This window comes from Odontesthes bonariensis, chromosome 18, assembly GCF_027942865.1.
Source record: "Odontesthes bonariensis isolate fOdoBon6 chromosome 18, fOdoBon6.hap1, whole genome shotgun sequence".
In the NCBI taxonomy this organism is placed as follows: Eukaryota; Metazoa; Chordata; class Actinopteri; order Atheriniformes; family Atherinopsidae; genus Odontesthes; species Odontesthes bonariensis.
In genome coordinates, this window is record NC_134523.1 from 34,652,716 (window position 1) to 34,678,236 (window position 25,521).

At 42.6% G+C, this 25,521-nt stretch overlaps 1 protein-coding gene across 1 annotated transcript in view; it reads right to left on the reverse strand.

Annotated features, from left to right (window-relative positions):
* The window catches only part of LOC142367122 (retinoic acid receptor alpha-A-like), a 239,131-nt gene extending 218,154 nt beyond the window's left edge, over positions 1–20,977 (reverse strand). Inside the window, exon 1 of the mRNA XM_075449061.1 lies at positions 20,724–20,977. Within this exon, the coding sequence (XP_075305176.1) occupies positions 20,724–20,913 (190 nt within the window). The 5' untranslated portion in view covers positions 20,914–20,977. The remainder of the gene's footprint in view (positions 1–20,723) is intronic.
* Between the last annotated feature and the right edge of the window lie 4,544 nt (positions 20,978–25,521).

The following is a 25,521-nucleotide window of genomic DNA, read 5'->3' on the forward strand; positions in this document are numbered from 1 at the left end:
CAGACTCCTCCAGTGTCGGATGCTCGTTTGCCTCCTCTGGAACGTTATTCCAGTGCTCCGGGCTGCTGTTCCTTGTGCAGTGTTCTCTCGCCTTTGAACTCCAGCCCTCCGCCTTTCCCACCAAGGTCTAGTGCACTTTCTCTGCTTGCCGGCAGAGCTAGAGACTGGGGAACCGCAGAGTGGGAGAAGCAATCCGCCATCTGCTCGTCCGTCAAACTGTTCTCCGACAAGCTGCGGAAAGTTTTCGACCACGTCACCCCAGGGAGAGAGGTTGCTCGAGGTTTGTTTAACCTGGCTCAGGGAGGAGGATCTGTATCCAATTACTCTACTGTAGCAGCTGAGAGTAACTGGAACTCCGCTTCGCTCTTCGATGTCTTCTACAACGGCCTCTCTAAGGACATCAAAGACGAGCTGGCGGCCCGCGATCTTCCTGCGGATTTGGACGCACTCATCTCTCTGTCTATCCGCATAGACAGTCGTCTGCGGGAGTGGCGGAGGGAGAGAGTTCGTTCCGCTGCTTCACCTGACCAGATTAATCAGCCATTTCACCCTCCAGGGCGTCCTTCTGAGTAGCGCACAAATGCCCCTGGTGACGCTCCTGAGCCTATGCAGCTGGGCAGGACACGGCTGTCTACAGCCGAATGACAGCACCGCCTAAGGGAGAACAGGTGTCTGTACTGTGGTCAGGACGGCCATTTCGTCTCTTCATGTCCAGTAAAAAGACATGGCTCACCAGTCATCCCGAGGGCGCTGGTGGGCCGGTCTGTGAACTCAGAAATGCCCTCTCCGCCTTTGGTTCAGGTCAAGCTGCTCTGCTCTGGGAATTATCAGACTGTCCCAGCCCTCATTGACTCTGGTGCGGATGAGAGCCTGTTGGATATTACTCTTGCCTGCCAGCTGGGTCTTGGTCCGGTGGATCTGGAGAAGCCTATCGACGCCTCAGCCTTGGATGGCCGTCCCCTTCAAATTAACATTTCAGGTAATCCCACTGAGACCCTTTCTTTTCACCTGATCAATGCTCCACAACAACCTGTCCTTCTGGGGTTTCCTTGGCTTAGGAGACATAATCCACACATTGACTGGTCTTCAGGAACTATACTGCAGTGGAGTACTCATTGTCATGCTGTTTGTTTCAAGTCTGCCCTGTCATCTGCCTCTGGTTTAACTGTCCCCTCTGAGTTTCCAGACCTGTCAGGAGTTCCTATGGATTACCTGGATTTGAAGGAGGTTTTTAACAAGTTCCGAGCCACCTCTTTGCCGCTGCATCGCCCGTACGATTGTGCCATTGGTCTCCTCCCAGGTACACCTCCCCCAAGGGGGCGACTCTTCTCCCTATCAGTTCCTGAGACAAGAACTATGGAGAAATACATCAATGACTCCCTGGCGGCAGGAATCATACAACCATCATCGTCTCCCGCTGGAGCAGGTTAAGCAATCTGTGTTTTTAAAGGGCCGTGTATACTCTCGCAGCAGTGTGTCGCAGTGAGCTTGTCGCAGACATGACGCAGTTATTTTTGATTTATGCCCAATTTTGAAGCGCGGTCTGCGCTATGTTAATTCCACGCCACAATGCAAGAGGGACAATCACGAACAAGCTAGGATTGTGGGTGTGGTGGGTGGCGTGTTTCTCTTCCGGTTACGGAGGTCATTCAACAACAATGGCGACTGGACGGATGCGCACTTTGATTGAGATGCAGCTGATCGATCTAGAAATAGAACAAATATTGCTACTACTGGAGCTGGCAGAGAGGCGAAAGAATCGTCACGGTTAGCACGGTTAGCGTCACCATTAGCCGGTTAGCAAACCTGAAATACGCATAGTGTAGAACGGATGTAGAGTTGACCAATCAGAGGCCTCCTTTCTCTCCTCCCTGCGACGATATCTGCGGCACTGTCGGCGGTGAGTTGCAATTTTGGGGAGGTGCACCAGAGTGTCTGCTAAAGGGGGGGGGATCATGTCTGCGTTAACTGCGACACACACGCAGACGACCTGGTTTCCGACCATAAACCGCCCTTAAGTTCTCAAAACTGTTTCCCCAAATTAGGCCAGATTAGCTCCATCTTTACATCCTTTTTCATGAGTGGATCACTCTATTTGATGTCATAGGAGAAAAAAATAAAATAAATAAAAAAACTGAGTGGAGATGGAGATGAACAACATTCCACAAACATTACATACATATAAAGGAGGTTAACCCGTATTTCAATGCCATCTCTCCAAAGTATATATTTTTTGTTGTCTCCTGTTTCTGGCCCTACTGGCAGAACTCCTACAACATTTCTCAAAAAGGTCCTACCAGTCATTTCATGACATCTCTTTTTCATCAGTCTTATACCTCTAGCGATGTACCGGACTATTTCAAGGCAGTCAGCATCTCCCCTCTCCTTAGGAAGCCCTAACTAAATGTACTAATTTAGCTAGCTGCAGGACCATTTCCAAACTCCCATTCTTTTCCAAAATAGAATAGAATTTTGGACCATTTCCAAAATATTAAGTTTTCATTATATTGTTACATCTGGGTCATCTCTTCATTTTTGGTGTCTGTTACCACTGTTATGCAGAGGACGCACAGTCTACATCAAATATTGGGGTCAAAGCTCCCCGTTTATGGTGTTTATAAAGTCTGCTACAAAGTCCAAATAATTTCTGATGTCTAAACAATCTACCAACTGGTCTCTATCCCAAACCTATAGCCTTTGTGAATAAAATCCTAAGACTAAGCAGTCACATCCATTTACTTTTCTGGACATGAGGGCCCCCTGGGTCAGATCGTTATCTTGAATGGGCCTTTTGTTGGCTTTTTATGTCCAGCTGAGTTCTATACAACTGTATGTTCATCTTATATGAAAAGGAGATTACTTTAGGTTAAATATGTCTAGAGAGGAAACAGCTCTTGTAGACAAAACTAAAGTAACTGCTGTGATCTCACTGGTTATTTGACAGCAAAATTAATTTTCTGCTCGGCTCTTCCCACTAAACAGTCACCTCAGCCCTCACCTCCTTAACCCACCAGTAGTCTTCCCAGTACTGGCCATGATCAACTGTTTTAGAGGCAGAAGCCTGGTGTTTGCAGTGAGGGGAGCTCAGGGAGGGATTATTGGGCATTCAGTCAGCTTCACATGGTGAGCCACAGTCTGTCTGATCAGAGAGTCACTCGTCTATCTCCTCAACTCACCCCCAGGGCCTGTGATTTCACAGGGATTAGCACACAAAGTCAGCAAATCTCTCCCTCCACTCTCTTCGTATGGATGGCCATCTTGAACACCAATGCTCATACTCACCGGCAGTCACACACATGAAACATGATGAAATATACAGATTATGAAGTAACTGACTGGAGTTAACTTATTGCTAGTTCAAGTTTAATAACTGAATTGTGCAGAAACCCAAGAACTCGTGGAAAACTACAGTCTATTTGATAAATTATGACAAACAAAATTCAGTTGTCACAAGTCAACACATTAAGTACGAAGACAGTACAACCCTGTCCGAATTACAAATTATTCAAAACTGTGTCACCTTGAATAACTGCATTACTTAGTGATGAGCAGTATGGTAATTTATTTCATGAAAAAAAACTTTTTAAAACTTTTACAATCATATATTTTTGATGATGGATTGAATTATATCATTGTAACAAAGAGCTCTGGAGAGATGTTCTTCAGAGACATTTCATTTCAGCTGCTCTGTGCTGCAGGAGTTTCTCTTTAAAATACCCCTAAGGTTTTCTATTGGAATTAATTCAGGCAGCATTCTATTTTTTCACCTCTCGCTTCTTTAGAAACTCCCCTGGAATAATCCTTCTCAATGAATGGTGCAGCAAAAGGAGAAAAAAAAAGTCTACTAAATTGGTGGAGACTATATCCTTGCTGAAACTAGTTGGCAATATGACAATAAGATTTATCTTGTAAATCAGAGGGCAGAAATAAGAAGATAACCTAGTATCTCACTTGGTCAACTACTGACTGAGCTGAACAAAAGCACACAAAGGTTTGTTATTAGCATGGTGAAGGTGACATCCTTCTGAATGGGACTGACTAGTGTGGTAATCATTGTGCTATACATAGACATTATCTCCCCAATTCCTGAAGTACTCAGTGTCATCACTCCCCACTACCGTGCTTCACTGTCAGGATTATGCATTCCCTGTTATGGTCTTGGTCAAATTCACACCAAACATGCTGGACATCATCTGAGCTGAACTTTTGTTGTGAATTGATGCTACATAAATAAACCGATCTGAATCGAAAGAAACTACAGAATGATATCTCAGGACGCTCAGGACGGGAGATTGGACCGAAAACAAGTTTCAGTGCAATCTGTTGGTTTCCTTAGCTAGGAAATTGTTTTTGAATTGGCTCTATATGAACAAATTGGATTATTTTATGAATAATTATGATTACAATTAATTGAATTCCAATTGGCTTGAATTGGACTTTATTATCTAAGTGCCTTGAGATGACATTTGTTGTATTTGGGGCTATATAAATAAAAATGAATTGAATTGAATCCAAACGTAATATTGATTTCTTTTTAAAAAAAAATTCTTTTCAGTAGTTCTTAGGTTAAATCTGCATTTTTCTCCCGAAACGCACTTTATCAAAAGATCTTGTGACAGTATCAGTCACAGAAACAGCAAAGTGTGGTACACTTACCTATGTCCTTTTCAGAGCTAGTATGTGACAGTGGAGTACTGCCATTGGTCTTTTTTTGTAATTTAGGAAGATGACAACTGCAGCCCTAAGTACAAGCAGTTTACTGACCTGCAACTGTCTTTCCATTAATTTTACGCTTGTATTTAGTCTGTGATTTTCCAGACTGTACCTTTATACAAAAGCATGTTAATATCCAAGAGCTTATTGAAATATATTCTTAAACCGTTATATGTCAACAAATTCCTCAAGGTCTGCTCAACATATTAGAGGTATTTTAGAGAAAACACAGCACAATGGTCTAAAACAGACCTTTTGACTGTTCCATTACACGAGCAGTAAGCTGTTCAAGTGGAATATAATGCGCCAAAGAAGGAAACTCTGCCATGGAAAAGGTCTATTTCACAAACATGAGTACAAACAGAATTGAATAGCTGTTGTCATTACCTCATATTTACTGGGCAACATCTTCTTTTCTTTGGGGAGGGACTCACTTTTGAGAGTTGAGGGCAAACACCCACAATGTAATGAAAATAATAAAACATTGTTACGGTTAGGACAGTAGTAGTTACTGAACATTAATGAAAACACTGCTTTGAAAATTACATGGCTTAATCTGCCACTAGATTGTCTTCAATGTTACATTCTTGAACTTCTAAATCCTAGAGCTTTATTGTATTGTTTGTCCTGCAGACACAGTTGAACAAATAATCTAAATTCCACATGAAATCTGTGACCATGTACAGACAGTCACAACATGGCATATAAGGAAAGGTAAACAGTATTCTAGCATTAAGACAGTCATGAGACTCCTAATTGCTGAATTTATGAACAGCAGCATTGTTCTTTTTTTAATCCCCTCTTTAAACAGTAAATAACTTCTGCCCCCATTATATAGTGGGAATACTTCAGGCTGGTCCCAAATGGCCTAACACAGACGCCTAATTCAATCAGAAAGCCTGAGGGCGGCCCACTATTTCTAACTACATCATGGTTAAGCATCTTGATTTTGTCAAAATTATAGAAAATGACAAGTGAACTCAACATGAACCAGAGTCAGGGTTGAAGCCTTGTATTGGCATTTCTTAATCTAAGCAGGACGGTGCCAGAAAATCAATACTTTTCCGTCAAGCTCCGATTCTCTACTTGAGTCAGGAAAAGAACTCCCAACACTCAAAGTACAGTAACACAGCAACAAAAACAGACGCGTGCAGTCATGATGCAAACAGGCAAAGAAACGATATCATTGGTAGTTGTTTAGTTTTTTTTTAGATATAAAACTGTTCTAATATACTCATAAGGTTCCTTTATTTTTCATTATGTTTATGTACATATTATGAGCTCTTGCCATTTAAAAGCTAGATATCTAAAGGATTTTTTTTTTTTAATGTAATAAATTACATTTTAAGTTAGGTTTTTAGGCAAATTTGAAATATATGCCTAACCATAGAGTCAACATGTTTAAGGGGATGTGAATGAAAGAAAAGAATCCCTTACATATGAAAAACTTAAGTATTACTTTTTGGGATCTTTATTAAGTTTATTAATGAACTAGTGAACTCTGGAAAAAACAACAACACAGTTTTAAGTCAAACCCAGCAGAGGTTTCAGTTGGATCTGATGAACATTTCCTTCGTTCAATATGTGATTGTCAGGTTGAGGGTGAAGGAGAAGGTAGGACACGGATGCGGACTTCAAAGAAAAACAGGGTTTATTAAGCAAAAACAAAGTAACAAACTAAAGGCACGGCTAAGCCGGATTCAGAAAACCTAAACTGTGAAAAAATAAAGACTGAACATGGCATGGATAAATAAATACTTAGCTTTTGAAAAACGACGTGGAACATGGAAGTAACGGGAATCAACATGGGTGGCAAACATGACAAACAAAGATCCGACAAACTGAGAGGGGAGACTGGAAACTAAATAGGGAGTGAGAGTGATTGGGGAGTGAGTGCAGCTGAGGGAAAAAACACAGGTGAAGTGAGTGAAACTAATGAACTGGTAAGTGAAGTGAGGGGAAAAAGCAATGGCAAAAACTAAAAACCAAGACATGAACACAAAAACGTAACCTAAAACATAAAACTAAAAACGAGAGTCCATGGGCGTGACAGTGATTGTCCTCTTCGCAAATATAACACAGTTATGTTATATTAAAGTTGTGTTTTTAGAATAAGAAATTGTGATATGTTGATCTTGAAAACACGAATGACTCAAAGAACAACACATGAAGCAAACCGGCAGTACACAGACAGATCACACAATTAGATCTGCTCGAAATGGGAATTAAATCATAAACCACTATCAAAAATGACGTGAAAGTTTCTGAGAGTAGCAGTGACATTGTGATGATAGTGAACCTTAGAAGTTATATGGGGGGAAAAAAACAACACTAAAACTTGATTCCCAAAAGAAAAGGGGTATATACTCTTCCTACGAGAAGTCAAAATGGAAGGGTGGTACCAAGGGAAGGAATTGCAACTGAGCTTTAAGTCCTGTGACTTTCCATTACTATGCTCCAGATATCTAGTCAAGACAGTGTCAGTTGTTCATAAAAACACTCCAGAATTATATTTACTGCGTTTCCTTTAGGTATCTTAAACTCTCACAGTCAGAAAACAAACAACAGTAGACACTCTGTTCATAGCTCAATAAAGCAAGAGCTTGAACAAAACTGCAGTATTTGACACACAGATTGAAAACAAGGTTGGCTTCAGTTCCACACTGAAAGAAACTAAAAGTATAAAGACAGAGAGAGAAAAAAGTGTGTAAATGACCTGCGTAAATGATGAATGCCATCATTGCATTCAAGTGCACGTGCACGAGGGTAGTAAATTTACATACTCCATGCCCAAAATAATACCATGTAAGGCTACGCTTCCTATCTCCTGTGCCAGGAAGTGTTGAGTGTTGAGTTGAGAATGGAATCAAGGCCAAGTGATAAACTGAGAGTTTTGATGACCAAGGGGAGCGCACGACTCACAGAGGACTGGGACACCCCCGATCGGTCTCCAATCTCCCTCTGAAATGTTCCCGTGGCCAAAAATCCTAGGGTGGAGAAGATCAGGACGTGTGGTGGAATTGGGTTTGTTATAATTGGCTTTTTTCTTAGATGTTATGTATTCATATTCTGTATTTTTCTAAATAACCTATGTTCCTAGTTTGTACTTTTCCACTCTGCTCATACTACACAGTATGTCCTTGAATGGTCCAAGACTTTAAGATAGCATAACTGGACTAAATAACTGGGACAGATGAAGGTTCTCTATCATGTCAGATGGGTCCGTTACATTAGATACAGGCCTAAAACAACACACACACACGTTGTTTATCATATCCAAAGAACATGACGAAGACGGTGGTTGGCCTGCTCATGTCACTAATAACTGGCCAATTATACTCGGTTGCGTGTAAGTACAACCTCTGTAAGATAAATGTGAAGAAGATAAATATGAAATGTTTACGGATATCGGAGCTCAGGCTGACGGATTTCCTCCAAGAGCTCCGTCACTCCGAGTCCAACACTGACATACTTTACATGTGACCACTAATAAATACTTTGTTTGACTTAAGATTTCTCCAGCTTGTTCTTGGGCTTCCAATGAAAGAATCGGGCTAACAGTTTTGATCGGCGTGTTTTTCTCTGGAGTTGTGGCTCCAGCACGCTGCAGCAGCACAGTCCTTGGCAATCTAAATCGCGATGTCAGCCATTCGTCTGTCTCCGCAAGGATATCTATACAGTCTTGGAACACACGCTCTTTTCCAAGAGCCTGACGCGCTAAGGCGGTGTTTCTCAATTCCGGACCTCGGGACACCTCTGCCCTGCATGTTTTCGATGTTGCCCTCCTCCAGCACACCTGATTCAAATGACTGGCTCCTGATCAGGCCACTGCAGAGCTTGATGATGAGTTGATCATTTGAATCGGATGGGCTGAAGTAGGGAAACTTTGAAAACATGCAGGGCAGAGGTGTCCCGAGGACCGGAATTGAGAAACACTGTGCTAAGGCATCCAAAAGTAGCAAGTCACCCGCTGGTTACACTTCCCATTGACCTTGTTATATACAGAGTCAAATTAACCTTCAATTAGTGCATCATTTAAGTCAAACAGAATAATGTCAGCATCGTTATGGGGTATAATGTATATATTTATTGATATCTTCAAAGTAATTAAATATACAATCCATTAGTCAAGCATACTTGATTCTAATAACAGCGGACTATTTTACGTGACTTCTACGACAGGTCTGGATCACTCGTACCTGAAAGAAAACTCAAAATACGAAAAATATTGGTGAATGCGAAAGTAGGCACGATTTAAGAGCAATTCTGTTCGTACGAGTGGTTCTTGCATGAGGCCCAATGTCTCTGCAATATTTCTAAATCAACATCTGAAGTCCTCTAAGCAAAAACTAGTTCCACCCTATGCCAAAACATTTAGCAGGCTTTAATCTACAGCAGATAAAGTCTTATGTGAGGACATTTAAAAACTAAAATAAAGAGACCCTCTACACTCAAAAGAGGATAACAGGTAGCATCTCTAGATACAACATTGTACAACTTTAAAAACATGCAAAAACCAATCGACATTCACTCAACTCATCATTCCTTGGTACTCAATTTCTTTGGCTGTCATTAAAATAATTAAATTTTTAAATGATGGTGAATCAGTGGAGTACAAAGTTTCTGCAAGTGAGTCCATCAATCTGTCACTGAGCTTCTTGTTCTCTATTTATATTTTTTCTCGTCTTTTTTCACCCTCAGCTCGATACATCCAATTTTAATCTGTCGCTGGAACTCCACCATGCTGTTACCACTTTTCTGCATAATCCAGGAGTATGTGGTTTAGCGCCTTTTCAAAGCCTGTTCATCTGTGTTGGAACAAACAGACACGAACCCAGCTCCCTCTAAGAGAGAACAGCTACCTCATATAAAAAACCTTTTGTTGAAGCTCTCTAACACCCCGAAAAAGGCTCCACAGTCTTCTGGCCTTTTACCAAGGCAAATTCACTCAATTAAAGGGATCTGTTCATGGGATGTGTGTACTGGGGGAGACCAAGAACCAACAGCTAAACAGAGAGACTAAAAAGAAGCAACTTTACATGTATGTGATGGCCTTTAAGTAATGATAATGCCATCTCTTCCACAGCCTTCCACTGTACCACGAGCACCCAGTAGCCGCATGCTAGAAAAATGACTATTTAATGTAATTGACAAGCTGTTAGCGAAGTTTTGAAAAGAGGCTAAATATAGCTGTATGGCTAAACAATGGTTGAACTGTGCCTGACACACTGCAAACACAACCACTCGGTGTCTATGCCACAGCATGACAGATAACAGCAGAGACAGCGGGGCTCAAAGCGCTTCTGGAGCAGACTTTTTCCATACTTCCATCCCTCTTCATACTGTAAATTTGTATATACCGAATGTTTATTCACTATTTTAATTTTATTTTATATTATTTTAGTTTATTTTATTCTATTTTATTCTATTCGCTTGTTTTTACTTTAATTGTTTTCATATATTTTACTGTATGCTGCTGCAACAAAACAATTTCCCAAATTGGGATGAATAAAGTATCTATCTATCTATCTATCTATCTATCTATTTCAAATGAGACGTGGCCATATGATCTCCATCAGGTGAGTCTGATGGAGATTACCACAGATTATTCTGATAAAGAGGTTCTGTTTATTGTGAACTGTATATCAATATATTGGTGTTCAACGGGACCAATAAATACACAGAGTTAAAAAAAAAGTAAGAACAAAGTTAAATGGATGCATTTGAAAATTAACGCCGAAATGTCAATTTATTTCACATTCTATACTTGAATTATTGCATGAATGTACTTTTAAATTGAATTAAGTTGTATTGAATGAGATATTGCTTTATCTACTAAGCCATTTATATATTTTGTATCCGTTTCCGATAATGACAGTTTCAGTCCTCTATATTTGCTTTTCATGGAAAAATAAACTTATAACAACAATCCTTTTGATCTGCGTTTTATATGCGAGTTAGATGTTAGCTTGTTGAGACAACCTAAGATTTAATGTTTAATTCTGCTTTAGTTCAAATTAGGTTTATCATAAGGGTTTTGATGGCTTTATTGTGAAACTGTCACGCCCAGGGACTTATGGTTTTAGTTATCATGTTTTAAGTTACGTTTTTGTGTTTCATGTCTTGGTTTTGAGTTTTTCCATTAGTTCATTCACGGCACCTGTTTATTCCCCACCAGCTGCACCTTGTTCCCAATCACTCACTCCCTATTTAGTTTCCTGCCTCCCCTGTCAGTTTGTCGGTGCTTTGTTTGTTTCTCCCCCTTCATGTCATGCCACGACCTGTCCTAAGGAAGGAAGGAAGGAAGGAAGGAAGGAAGGAAGGAAGGAAGGAAGGAAGGAAGGAAGGAAGGAAGGAAGGAAGGAAGGAAGGAAGGAAGGAAGGAAGGAAGGAAACCATGCCAAGTCCTTGTTTTGTTTTTCCAGTATTTTTCCACAGTTGAGTTTTTTGATATCCGGTTCAGCCGCGCTTTTCGTTTGTACTTTGCTTTTTGATCCCTTGAATCCTGTGAATAAACCAAGTTTTTCTTTTGAAAAGTCCGCATCCGTGTCCTACCTTCCCCACCTTCACCCTCAACCCCAAAACCTGACAGAAACACATGCTGGATCACAATCCTGATTCCCATGTTTGTAATGATGTCCCAGTGCTATAACTTCAGAAAGTAATAGGAAAAAGCTTATCAGAAACCACACTAAAATGGCAAAAATGGCTCCCGTAACATTTCAACTTTTTAATTGTGCTCACATATGACATGCACTGTACAGTGGATTCTATGTTGTGATTTAATTCATTCTTAAAGTTTGAAATACATGAAAAGATGTTAGAAGAAATCTGTCTGTATACAGCCAGAATGTTAACTAACACTGACCCCAAGTCAGTGTCACCTTATGCTGCGTGTACACCAAGGGCGACCTTCGCTGCTTGGTAGCGGAGGTAGCTGGAGAAACTTCGCTTGAGAATTCACTTTGGTAGCTTTGTTCGCTCGTGACGTCACATTTAGAATGTTCAACTTGCTTCAAACAAAAGACTTTAACAACTGGCTCTTCACTTCGGAAGACGAGCATAGTGTCAAGACCGGATAGTTTGTCTCGGAAAAGCCAGAGTCTAATATGAAGTATTACTAGCACCTGGTGGAGGCACTTAACACGTAAAAAACACCATCAGCATTAACCAAACGCTGTTCTTTACTCGTCGTACATACACATACTATTTCATTTTCAGCAAGCATGCCAGGCTGTACTCGGATTTTTGAGATCTATAGCAAATTCACATCAGTAACATTAAACAACGTGCATGTTCTACATTTTTTTTTTTTCTACATTAAAATTAATTAAATAAATACGTAGGAACTAGGAACCAAAGTTTACACGTCTGTTTCCGCGAACCCCGCAGATTGTCGGACCCCTACAATCTGTGGATTGTCATTGGTTTTCGCCGAACCGCTTCATAGCTCATTACCAAAATATTAGTTTGAGTTTAATCGCTAGAATCCGCTCTGGTCGCCCAGTTCGCTCACCCTCCATAGAGAAATAATGATTTCCGGCGCTCAGGTAGCGTAGGTCACTCTTGGTGTACACAAGGCATAAGTTCTGACAATCCCTCTCTGAAGCACGACCAGACATCCAGACTTTTTTATGCTTTCAGCTTTCACTTTATGAATTTTCCCAGCATAGAAACTAGGTAAATCTCGACACCAGGAAACCCAATTTCGGGCCTGATATCATGGTCCACCAATTCTTTGTCAAGTTACAAATAACCCAGGTAAGAAAAGACTTAAAGTTAAGATGATATTCAGTACTATACTCTCAATCCCACAACTGCTGATGGCAGTCATGTCAAGGGTTGTGTCTCGATAGAACAGTGACACAGGTGCATACCCTTCACTGTTACACTACTACATTTTTGAACATGTGAACAAACATACCTATTATATGTTTTCTGGTGAGACTGGGCTGTTACTTGAAACTAGCGCACAAAAGTAAGAGAGCACGTGAAATACTGATGACAATATCGATAAGTTGTAACTGGAAGTGATTGTGTAACGTGATGGATGCCAACAATGGACAGCTTGTGGGTTTAGACTTCCAGCTATATTTTAATTTTCTCATATTTTGTATGTATTTTGATATAACAGTACATAAATTAGAATGGTGGTCAAAACCATTAAATGAAAAAAAAAAAACATACTGCCATGAGCTTGAATAATTCCTTCAAATCTTTTGCTAAAAAGTCACTTTCCAGGATGTAGGTTATGAATAAGAATGTGAGTCTGTATAAACTGCTTCCACGAACTCGTGTGTTTATACCTTTTATTGATATACCATGTTTTACCATCACTTTGTACATTTCTGAGTCAGGCTGCATGTTGAGTAAAGCGCTTCGGCTCTCTGTGAATAAGAGCGAACATCCGCCCAACTTATCTCTGAGTGCAGACTTAGGTTCTTTGCCTCATAATTACAGGTTCATGTACTCAACTCATGGACACACAGTAAATACCTTATTTGTAGAAGGCTTAAGGCTTATTTCCCAACCTCTTTGTCCAAGTCTTAGTCCAGATCAAATGAAGGGAAAGCGGTGTGAAAACTGGACTTTGCTCCCCATTTTGCTGCGACGACTCAACTCTATTTGCTTTGCCACATAAAACTCCTATGAAAATTGCAGTTACTATATGAGGTAAAAAATTGCATTGATCGTTTATCTAAATTTCAAACCTCAATAATATTTTTATGGTTCGTCTTTGCACCTCTGGAAAGTGCAAATCGGGATGTGCTGAAGTTTTCTGTCAATGTGAACTACATTTAGAACTGAAAGTTGGTGGTGGCCTGTGTTTGACTCCTGCAACTCCAGCTTCATCCTGCTTTCCCTGCCCCCACATCCCTTCCTGTGATGAAATGTACTCCTCCTGGTGAGTTTCAGAGCCCCTCCTCCACTCCCTTACCACCCACCACCACCAAAAAAAAGAAATTATCTTTGAAGTGAGCGGCATCTCTCGCTGGTCCTGTTGAACAATGAGACACTCTGGCTGCTTTGTGGTGCAGGCTTCTCAATGCAAACAGAGCTCTGAGAACTGCTTTTTCATTGTCTCATCTTAAAGGGGTAATAAATAAGAGTCCGGACAGCTAGACAAGCTGCTACATGGTGAGAATAAGAATGTCGTTGTTAAAAAGACTGGCTTTCAATCAAAGTCCGTTCAAAGAATAGTTGGGTTTTGTATAAACGCATGTTGTGCCTATTACTGAACATACAATAGGACCCATTTTCTTGATTTATGGATGGCTACCATGGAGAATGCACTGTGACCACTGGAAGAGTAGACCATATGTTAAAATGTGCATTTGAATGCTTACTCTTTACAAAACAGCAACATCGCTATATGAACATAATTAAACTGATTATACTGGAATGGTTTATTTTCCAGAAGTAAGTTTGAAAATGAGTTTGGATTCAGAACAGCAGCAATCTCTTCCCTGCAATTGAGCAGGGTTCTGTGGCTTTGAGACACAAACATGGCGCAGAAAAGCCCACATTTGCAAAGCACAAAAATGACATCAAGATGCTTATTGCTTGGAGAGTAAATATTATCAGATGTGTTTATGAAGTTAAGTCTTGCTCAGTTTTCTAATTGTTTTGCCTTACATACACTGTTAACCTTTATGAATCAAAATAGTGTGTCTTTTGGCAGAGATGGGATGAGAGTTAAAGTCTGCTGGCATTTTAAGAACGTAGCAGATTGGTAGTGGACTTGAGGTAAAGAGTAGGGCAGACTTAGCCTCTCATTAAAGAGCTCCAGATATGTGCCAGATGTCGAGGGGTCTCTCCCATAAAAGAAAAAAAAAAAAATCAGCATAAAAAAAACCAAGGTTGTGGGATCACAGCTTGCATTTCTTACCACAGAGTGGGTAACTTTCCAAGCAAGAAACAAGCTGTGGAATGGATTTTCTCAAAAACACTCTTTTGGTTTACGTTGGAATATATAGCAGCATGCATGAATAGGATTCTCCAAGTGCCGTACATGCTAGCTGGGGGTTGGTTGTGCAGAGACTTTGTGAACTATGGTTGAACTGTAGGAGGGAGTTCACTCAAAGCTTGTAAACAGTGGGGGTGAAAAAATTCCCAGCCCCTTCTTCAATCATTCATACAGCACTGACAATTGTCTCATTTTCAGATTTTCATTCTTCTATGTATAGTCAATGACTGGTAATCTTTTTCTGACATTCTTTTGTTCCATGAGCCTTGTTCACATCGACCTTTAGTGAATAAAGGCTGGCCACCCCTCACAGACAGCAGATGGAAAGCATGTTGTATTTTGTGAAGGCTTGGAACAACTTAAAATAAAAAGAGTATTAAACCTTTAGGGTAAATGATGAGATATATTTCTTGATCTTCTCCACTTCTCTTGGTGATATGGCTGGTAAGTTAGCTCTGTTCATCTGCCAGCCACTTGAATGCCCATTGATTTTGGCTCCAGAGGGTTATTACATGGTGTAATGAAAGAAGTCTGCATTATTCATATTTTGCCTGGGCAAGAAACCACATGAGACTGAAACACTCTGTGCTAGATTTTGAAAAAAAAATGTGATATCATGACAGTCAGACAGCAATTTGGGTTAGCAAGGTAGACAAATAAAGAGAGCGAAAAAGGATGAGGGAATATTTATAAGAGAAAAAATTATGAATGTGAAGAGAGTGAGAGTGAATGTGCAGCTGCCAAGTTTAAGAGCAAACTGACCACCATGTCTTACTAAAATTAGTAACTGTGAAGACAAGTATATTATCAGAGCAGAACACAGAGAACACATATGGCTTTTATTACAATGAAATTTGATCTAAGTGACTTCCCTCACTAACTGCATTATGAATTTTGTCTGACACCACTCCCTCAGATTATACATCACACTTTAAGTGCACATGCTGCTTTACAAGTGACATTTATGACTTTTTAACATATGTAAGACCTGGCAGCAGGTTAAAAAAGAAAAGAAAAGAGATCTGAGAACCAGCAGTATTGTTAAAAAAAAAAGAGGAATATTAAGTGCAGTGGTGGTTCCACAATTTTATCTGCTTGTTATAATCTCCAAAAAGGAATGATTGTGAATATTTTTCATTAAATTCTCTGAAAATCAGGTTCTGCGTAAAAGGGTTTTAACCTCTTATTTATATACTTCAGACTTTCAGACTTGACTATTGTTTAATGGCTAAATTGTCGTCAGACCAGTGACTGATGAAAATGCCAGATGCCTTTAATAATATTGGGAGCTGGAGATCAGGAGCTGGGCAGGCTTTCTAAGACAAGCTCTTGGTCGAATGTGTTGCTTCCAGCCATGTGGGGATCTATGCTTGTTTGTTCAACAGCTAGCTCAGTGAGCTCTGAAGTTCCTGGATGCGCAACCTCTTGGCTAGCCAAGCTAGTTGGGAAGCCCAAAGCGAGCCAAGACAGCTCTCCTGAACAGAAACACATGAGCTAGCAAAGCTTGTGGTCAACAAAACTTGGAACTCCAAGCTGAACAATCTGTGAGGAAATTTTGAAAGCTAGAACTGCTTGTCATCTGAGCCAAGATATCAACCACAGGTCTTGGCTGGCAAGAAGGGTCTCTCTCTATGACTGTTGGAAGCGCATAGAATATAGAAACTGAACATTCAGAAAGTTAGAAAGAACAGTGAAGGCCAGTGTCAGCTGCTGGTTTGTAGATATGTGTACCATGTTAAGACCATTAGAGGTTTTTTTTTTAAATGTGTGGTGCATGCCGTACTTTTACTTAAAGTTTTCATAGGATTACGTCAACATTCCCCTGTCAGATGAAGAATTTGATAATCTGCTGAGGACATAAATAGGATATATTTTTTATTATCATCATTATTATTATTAATAATAACCATTTATCTGTGTAAAAAGTTCAGATAATTTTTTTTATTTTCATTGTTCTTATATAGTCACTCAGGACTAAACCTATTTCTGTAGTACAGACCCAAGAGGTATAATTTTATTTATTGTACTTACCACTTTGTTTTCTTCAAACTTGAGAGTTATGCTGCCTGCTATTTATGTTTGCAATAAAGATGGGGAAAACAACAGTCGGGATTGGATTGTGATTTATTGTTAACCTGACTGTAGTCTCATGCCTAGAAGGTAGGAACCTGTTTCTTGTACCAGTTAATTTTACTGTATGCTCGGCAGCAGATTTGAAGTGGAAATGTCTAATGCCTTAGTATGCATTTCTAGTTACCACCTACTGGTGAGAAAGTCAAACAAAGCTATAGGAAAATTAACTGGAACAGCATACCACCTTTTGAAATGGGACAACAGTTATGCCTAGAAACTATAAGCAGTACAGTATAAAATCGATGTCTAAAATGTGTCCGAATTTGACGTCGAAAAAATGTCCACGAAGACCATATTTGAACTAGAAATAGCTCCTATACAGACGTACTGTGGACGTCATAAATGGACGTTTAATAGACTTCGAAAAAAGATGTCACCTGGAGTAACAGTCTCCACCTTCAGGTGACCAAAATTAGACGTCCAAAAATTACTTAGAAAAGACGTCGCATGATCTTCTCTTTGCTCAGTAGGTAAAGTGAACATACTCTTGAATGTTTCCCATTTTATTAAACTTTTTTTTCTTTCCAACTCATTACATTACCTAAATACCCTATCCATCCATCCATCCATTTCCTATGCCCGCTTAATCCCCTGGGAGGGTCCCAAAATATTCCAAAGAACATATTTTGTCACATAATTATTTTCCATCCATCCATCCATCCATCCATTATCTTCCGCTGGTCCGGGGATCGGGTCGCGGGGGCAGCAGCTTGAGCAAAGAGACCCAGACGTCCCTGTCCCCGGCCACTTCCTCCAGCTCTTCTGGGGGGACCCCGAGGCGTTCCCAGGCCAGCCGAGAGACATAGTCTCTCCAACGTGTCCTGGGTCTTCCCCGGGGCCTCCTCCCAGTGGGACGGGCCCGGAACACCTCACCGGGGAGGCGTCCAGGAGGCATTCTCACCAGATGCCCGAGCCACCTCATCTGACTCCTCTCGATGCGGAGGAGCAGCGGTTCTACTCCGAGCCCCTCCCGGATGACCGAGCTTCTCACCCTATCTCTAAGGGAGAGCCCAGACACCCTGCTGAGGAAACTCATTTCGGCCGCTTGTATTCGCGATCTCGTTCTTTCGGTCACTACCCACAGCTCGTGACCATAGGTGAGGGTAGGAACATAGATTGACCGGTAAATCGAGAGCTTCGCCTTCTGGCTCAGCTCCTTCTTCACCACGACGGGCCGGTACAGAGCCCGCATCACTGCAGACGCCGCACCAATCCGTCTGTCAATCTCCTGTTCCATTCGTCCCTCACTCGTGAACAAGACCCCGAGATACTTGAACTCCTCCACTTGGGGAAGGATCTCATTCCCGACCCGGAGAGAGCATTCCACCCTTTTCCGGCCGAAGACCATGGTCTCAGATTTGGAGGTGCTGATGGTCATCCCAGCCGCTTCACACTCGGCTGCGAACCGCTCCAGTGAGAGCTGAAGGTCACAGCCTGACGACGCCAACAGAACCAAATCGTCCGCAAAAAGCAGAGACCCGATTCTGAGGTCGCCAAACCAGACGCCCTCGACGCCCTGGCTGCGCCTAGAAATTCTGTCCATAAAAATTATGAACAGAATCGGTGACAAAGGGCAGCCCTGACGGAGTCCAACCCTCACAGGAAACATGTCCGACTTACTGCCGGCGATGCGGACCAGACTCTGACACCGGTCATACAGGGACCGAACAGCCCATATCAAGGAGTCCGGCACTCCATACTCCCGGAGCACCCTCCACAAGAGTCCCCGAGGGACACGGTCGAACGCCTTCTCCAAGTCCACAAAACACATGTAGACAGGTTGGGCGAACTCCCATGCTCCCTCCAGGATCCTGCGGAGGGTGAAGAGCTGGTCCACTGTTCCACGGCCAGGACGAAAACCACACTGCACCTCCTGAATCCGAGATTCGACTATCCGGCGGATCCTCCTCTCCAGTACCCCCGAAAAGACTTTACCAGGGAGGCTGAGGAGTGTGATCCCCCTATAGTTGGAACACACCCTCCGGTCCCCCTTTTTAAAGAGGGGGACCACCACCCCGATCTGCCAGTCCAGAGGCACTGCCCCCGATGTCCACGCGATGCTGCAGAGGCGTGTCAACCAAGACAGCCCCACAACATCCAGAGCCTTGAGGAACTCAGGACGGACCTCATCCACCCCCGGGGCCTTGCCACCGAGGAGTTTTTTGACCACCTCGGCAACCTCAGCCCCAGAAATGGGAGGTCCCACGTCCGAGCTCCCCAACTCTGCTTCCTCATCGGAAGGCGTGTCGGTAGGATTGAGGAGGCCCTCGAAGTACTCCCCCCACCGACTCACGACGTCCCTAGTTGAAGTCAGCAGAGCCCCGCCCTCACCATACACGGTGTTGACGGTGCACCGCTTCCCCCCCCTGAGCCGCCGGATGGTGGACCAGAATCTCCTCGAGGCCGTCCGGAAATCGTTCTCCATGGCCTCCCCGAACTCCTCCCAAGCCCGAGTTTTTGCCTCAGCAACCGCCGAGGCTGCGTTCCGCTTGGCCTGTCGGTACCCATCAGCTGCTTCCAGAGTCCCACTGGCCAAAAAGGCCCGATAGGACTCCTTCTTCAGCTTGACGGCCTCCCTCACCACTGGGGTCCACCAGCGGGTTCGGGGATTGCCGCCACGACAGGCACCGACCACCTTGCGGCCACAGCTCCGGTCGGCCGCCTCAACAATGGAGGCACGGAACATGGCCCATTCGGGCTCAATGTCCCCCACCTCCCCCGGGACATGGTTGAAGCTCTGCCGGAGGTGGGAGTTGAAACTCCTCCTTACAGGGGATTCCGCCAGCCATTCCCAGCAGACCCTCACAATACGTTTGGGCCTGCCAGGTCTGACCGGCTTCCTCCCCCACCAGCGGAGCCAACTCACCACCAGGTGGTGATCAGTTGACAGCTCCGCCCCTCTCTTCACCCGAGTGTCCAGGACATACGGCCGCAAGTCCGATGATACGACTACAAAGTCGATCATCGAGCTGCGGCCTAGGGTGTCCTGGTGCCAAGTGCACATATGGACACCCTTATGCCTGAACATGGTGTTCGTTATGGACAATCCGTGACGAGCACAGAAGTCCAACAACAAAACACCACTCTGATTCAGATCGGGGGGGCCGTTCCTCCCAATCACGCCCCTCCAGGTCTCACTGTCATTGCCCACGTGAGCATTGAAGTCCCCCAGCAGGACGAGGGAGTCTCCCGGAGGAGCACTCTCTAGTGCCTCCTCCAGGGACTCCAAAAAGGGTGGGTACTCTGAACTGCCGTTCGGTGCATAAGCACAAACAACAGTCAGGACCCGTCCCCCCACCCTAAGGCGGAGGGAGGCTACCCTCTCGTCTACCGGGGTGAACCCCAATGTACAGGCGCACAGCCGGGGGGCAATAAGTATGCCTACACCTGCTTTACGCCTCTCACCGCGGGCAACTCCAGAGTGGAAGAGAGTCCAACCCCTCTCGAGGAGGCTGGTTCCGGAGCCCAAGCCATGCGTCGAGGTGAGTCCGACTATATCTAGCCGGAACCGCTCAGCCTCGCGCACCAGCTCAGGCTCCTTCCCCACATAATTATTTTAATTAAAGCAATAGGGACGGTTAGCCACAGGTTACTTGAGTCAAAGATGATACACACATAGCACAAAAATTGCTCAGTAATACCTCAGGGAAAACAACAAAGGGTCCAAGTTCGAACCAAATATCTGTGGGATGTGCAGAAATAGGACCTATCCACAGAGACCAAAGCTCATACCTCACTGGATCCCAAGGATCCTATGTCTATTTTCAATAGCTCATTTGGATGGAATAAGGAGGACCTCAACAATGAGGCAGATCGTTTTTAACACTGTGACTAATCTTGTATATGTTTTATGTCATTTATAGCCAGTTACAGATTTACAAAATGTATATGGTGGGTCAATACAACTCACCAACTGGGGATGGTGTGCTGCTGTTGCTTGATGCCTGCTGCATCTGCAGTCTCTGAGGTGATGGTGGCGGTAACTGAGGCAGTGAGCTGATGACTGTTGGGAACAGGAAAGGGTAGATCCCGGGTGTGTAGTGCCTCACCCGGACCAGTGGAGGACTGCTGCGGGACTGGGCACGGCTGGCGGTTTTCATCACGATAATGGGTGAAGGGCACGCTGAGCACTGAGCAAATAAGATGGGAGGCCATGAGGTGACCTCCTGGTTGTAATTAATGTGTTTGGAGCAGGTTTGGTACCACAGCAGCTCTCCAGAGATGCATGGTGGTGTGACTGACTGCCATGTAGGTTGACTCAGAGGCAGCTTCCACTAACACTGTAAAAGAAACAAATATTATCTCAAGGTCAGTTCCAATTATGCATTTAGTCACAGTGATGCTGTTGCTCCAGCAATTGCAGCTTTGCCATGTTCGCTGTTTTGCCTGAATATTTCTTATAACACAAGATTGACCATCTTGGATTTTTGAGCAGATATTGATGATCCCCTTTTGATTAAGTACTTAGTAACTTTCTGTTTTCTTTTAACTTAAGCAGATAGGCAAAGATTTTGACTACCTCGTAAAAAACTCAGTGACAAAACTGACATCACTGGATGATTAGATTTTTGCTATTAAACAGTGTATGTATACCAACCTGTTAAATTAAAATTAAAGAAAGAAATTTGCATAAAAAACTGTCACATTCATTCAAGAATATGCTAAAAATATTTTGAAAGACTTAAATCAATGTTGTAAATGTAAATGTACTTTATTTATACAGCCCTTTACAGACAATCCTTACGGTATACCAAAGTGCTTTAGAGTAGGTAATAAATAAAGAGAAAAATAAGTAAAAACAAATAAAAACAATAAAAGAACAGTGAAAGCAATAAAATATAACAAAAATCGATTAAGATAAAATAAAAGTGCCATTATACTACTGGGTATTAAAAGCAATCCTAAATAAGTAGGAGGCCCAGGTCAGAAATAAGACGCAGCTCGATAGGGGAGCTTATTCCAGAGCCTGGGGGCAGCAACGGAAAAGGCTCGGTCATCCCAGGGTTTGTATTCTGACCTGGGCACTTCCAGCAGAAACTGATCTGTTGACCTCAGAGCTCTATCAGGATTGCGGACTGTTATAAAAGCTCAGATAAATATGATGGGGCGAGGCTGTTAAGAGCTTTAAAAACAAACATTAAAAGTTTGAAATCAATTCTATAAAGGACAGGAAGCCAATGGAGGGAGTCAAGAACAGGAGTGATGTGCACACGTCTGTTGATGTTGGTTAAAGACGGGCAGCAGCGTTCTGCACAAGTTGAAGGCGACTGAGAGAAGACTGGGAGACGCCGACATAAAGTGCATAGCAATAGTCTAACCTTGAACTTATTAGGGCATGGATGGCTTTCTCAAGGTCATGACAACTTAAAAACATTTTGACTTTGGCCAGGAGACGCAACTGGAAAAAAGTAGTCCTGACAACATTGTTAATTTGTTTATCCAACCTCAGATGACTGTCAAAGGTCACTCCCAGATTTCTGACGGTTGAACTAAGCTTTGAGGACAAGATGCCAAAGCCAGCCGTCACAGTATCCCCAAATACAATGCATTCAGTTTTGTCATCATTTAAATGAAGAAAATTTTGGGCCAACCACTGCTTAATATCAGCAATACAATTAAACAAAGAACATTGTGCATTGTTACTATTTGGCTTCAATGGTAGATAAATTTGTAAATCGTCTGCATAACAGTGGAAAGAAAGGTAGTGCCTGGCTATAATTGACCCAAGTGGTAGCATGTACAATGAGAAGAGGATAGGGCCAAGAATAGATCCTTGAGGGACTCCACAGGAGAGAGGGAGTACTGGAAGAGGAAAGGTCATCAACCATAACGGAAAAGGTTCTACTGGACAAGTAAGATGCAAACTACTTCAATGCAGTGCCATGGATGCCAACATAATTCCTTAGACGTGACAGGAGGACTGCATGGTCCACCGTGTCAAAGGCTGCTGTGAGATCAAGCAGAACTAAGACAACAGGGCACTTGGCATCCATAGACAGAGCAATATCGTTGTGCACCTTTAACAGTGCAGACTCTGCACCCAGAGCCCACCTGAACCCAGATTGGAATTTCTCAAAAACAGTTATCCTCAAGAAAGGACTGGAATTGTATAAAAACAACTTTTCTAAAACCTTTGAAAGAAAGGGCAGATTGGAAACAGGTCTAAAATTTGACAACACTGAGGGGTCAAGATTAGGCTTTTTAAGAAAAGCCTGACCACAGCATGTTTAAAGGCAGCTGGGACGGTTCCTAATCTCAGACAGGGGTTAATAAAAACCAGGAGACTGGGCCACACAGTATTAAAAACCACAGACAGGAAGCAGGGGGCAGAGAGAGGGGGAGACATGCAGCAAAGGGTCGCTCGGTGCAGGACTCGAACCGGGGCCAGCTGCAGCAAGGACTGTAGCCTCTGTACGTGGGGCGGCTGCTTAACCCACTACGCCACTGACCGCCCCAGTTCCTATAACCTTTTCAGGAACGGGGCCGTTTTTTCCCACATTCGGACATACAGGAACTCGGGACCATCACCCTCAGTTCCTATAACCATTTTAGTTCCTTCTCCTCAGCTAAGTCTTTTCAGGGTTCTATAGGAACACATCTGACGGAGGTGTTTGGTGGTCGGTAGCTTCGCCCCTTGTCATGCTGTCACAGCTGAAATGTTTCCTCATACGATACGGACACAACCTGCGCGTGTTTAATAAGTTAAACTGACACGTGGTCTCCTTTGTTTGCGGCGCTCTGCTCTCCTTCCTTCATGAAACCAAGAAGTATGGCCTGCGCTCCATCCTTCGTCTCCTGACTCTCTCTGTGTGCTCTTCCAGCCTCCATGTTAGACGCCCGATGTGATCTTCCATGATTAATATCACCATCATGCAGACCATGAACACGGTGGCCTCCCCGCTCTCCATATTAGCTTCAAGGTAGTGTTTTTTTCTTCTCTCCTTACTTTTTGCGGGTATTGTTTTGTTGTTGAATGTGGCGCTAAAGGCATCCATCCCAAAAATATTGAACATAAAATAAGTCTTTATGCTGATGATGTATTACTTTTCCTTCAGAACTCAGAGACATCTCTCACTCACACGATCACACTCATAAATAAATTCTCAGCAATTTCTGACTACTCTATCAACTGGTCTAAGACCACCGTTCTGCCCATCAACTGTAGTTTCAAGAATATACCTGCTCTCACTTTACAGTCAGGAAATATTAGATACTTAGGCAATAAACATTTCCTCCAGGCTGTCAGAGCTAACAAAGCTAAATTATGTTCAACTCTTAAAGACAGTAGAGGATGATCTCACTCGTTGGAAGTCATTACCCATATCACTTATGGGGAGAGTCGCTATCATTAAAATGATGGTATTACCAAAAGTTAACTATTTTTTTCAATGATCCCCATAAAACCATCCGCTACTTGGTTTAAGTCACTAGATTCATGCATCTCCAAATTTCTGTGGAAAAACAAACCACCACGTATTAGTTTAAAAACTCTACAGAAAGGGGCGGTCGGTGGCGTAGTGGGTTAAGCAGCCGCCCCATGTACAGAGGCTACAGTCCTCGCTGCAGCTGGCCCCGGTTCGAGTCCCGCACCGGACGGCCCTGTGCTGCATGTCTTCCCCATCTCTCTGCCCCCTGCTTCCTGTCTCTCTCCAACTGTCTATCCATTAAAGGCATAAAAAGCCCCAAAAAATATTTAAAAAAAAAAAACAAAACTCTACACAAGACCAAGGACAGTGGTGGATTAGATTTACCTAATTTTCAGCACTATTTCTTAGCCAATAGGTTACAATATATATCAAAATGGTTTAAATCTAGCCCACTAGACGAACCATGGATAAACATAGAACAAGCTTTATGTGATAATATGGAAATCTCGGACCTGCCACTTATTAGTCCAAATGTAAAACATCACAAATGCTTCAAAAGCATTAACATCAGCACCTCTCTAACAGCCAGGTGGGAATTTCTTAAAATTACAAAGTCCTCACTTCTCCCGTGTAAACTTACACCCATCTGGAACAATCCTGACAACCTGCAAAACAAAAAAATGCTAAACTTTACTCTATGGAAGAACAAAGGAATAAAACATCTGGAACATATTGTCCAAAATGGAAATTTTATTTCCATTTTATTTATCACAACATGGGTTAGGAAGCAATAAATTTCTAGAATACCAACAACTTAAGTCTATAATAACTAAGAAATATATCCTCCACCAACCAAACTTACAACTCCCCATTAGCGTAGCAGAATTTTTAAGCTTCTGCACACCAAAACTGCTATCAAAAATATATAAATTACTGTCTATGATGGATGACACAATTTCTTTACCATCCTCAAAATGGGAGGCAGATCTATCCCTCAGTTCTAATTCTAACCATAACTTCTGGGCACAAAAATGTTTGAACACCTTCAGAATGACTCGAAATCCTAATTTGCAGCTCATACAATACAAACACATTATACAGGACAAAGGATGTTCAGGATGGGTCTAACACACTCAAACATCTGCACACATTGCACAGATAACCGGTGGTGGAGGAAGTACTGAAGTGTAGTACTTAAGTAAAAGTATAAATACCCAGCAAAATATATACTTAAGTAAAAGTAGAAGTACTGCATCAAAAATCCTACTTAAGTAAAAGTCATAAGTACTGACTTTTAAATTTACTTTAAGTATTAAAAGTAAAAGTACTCGCGCTATTGGT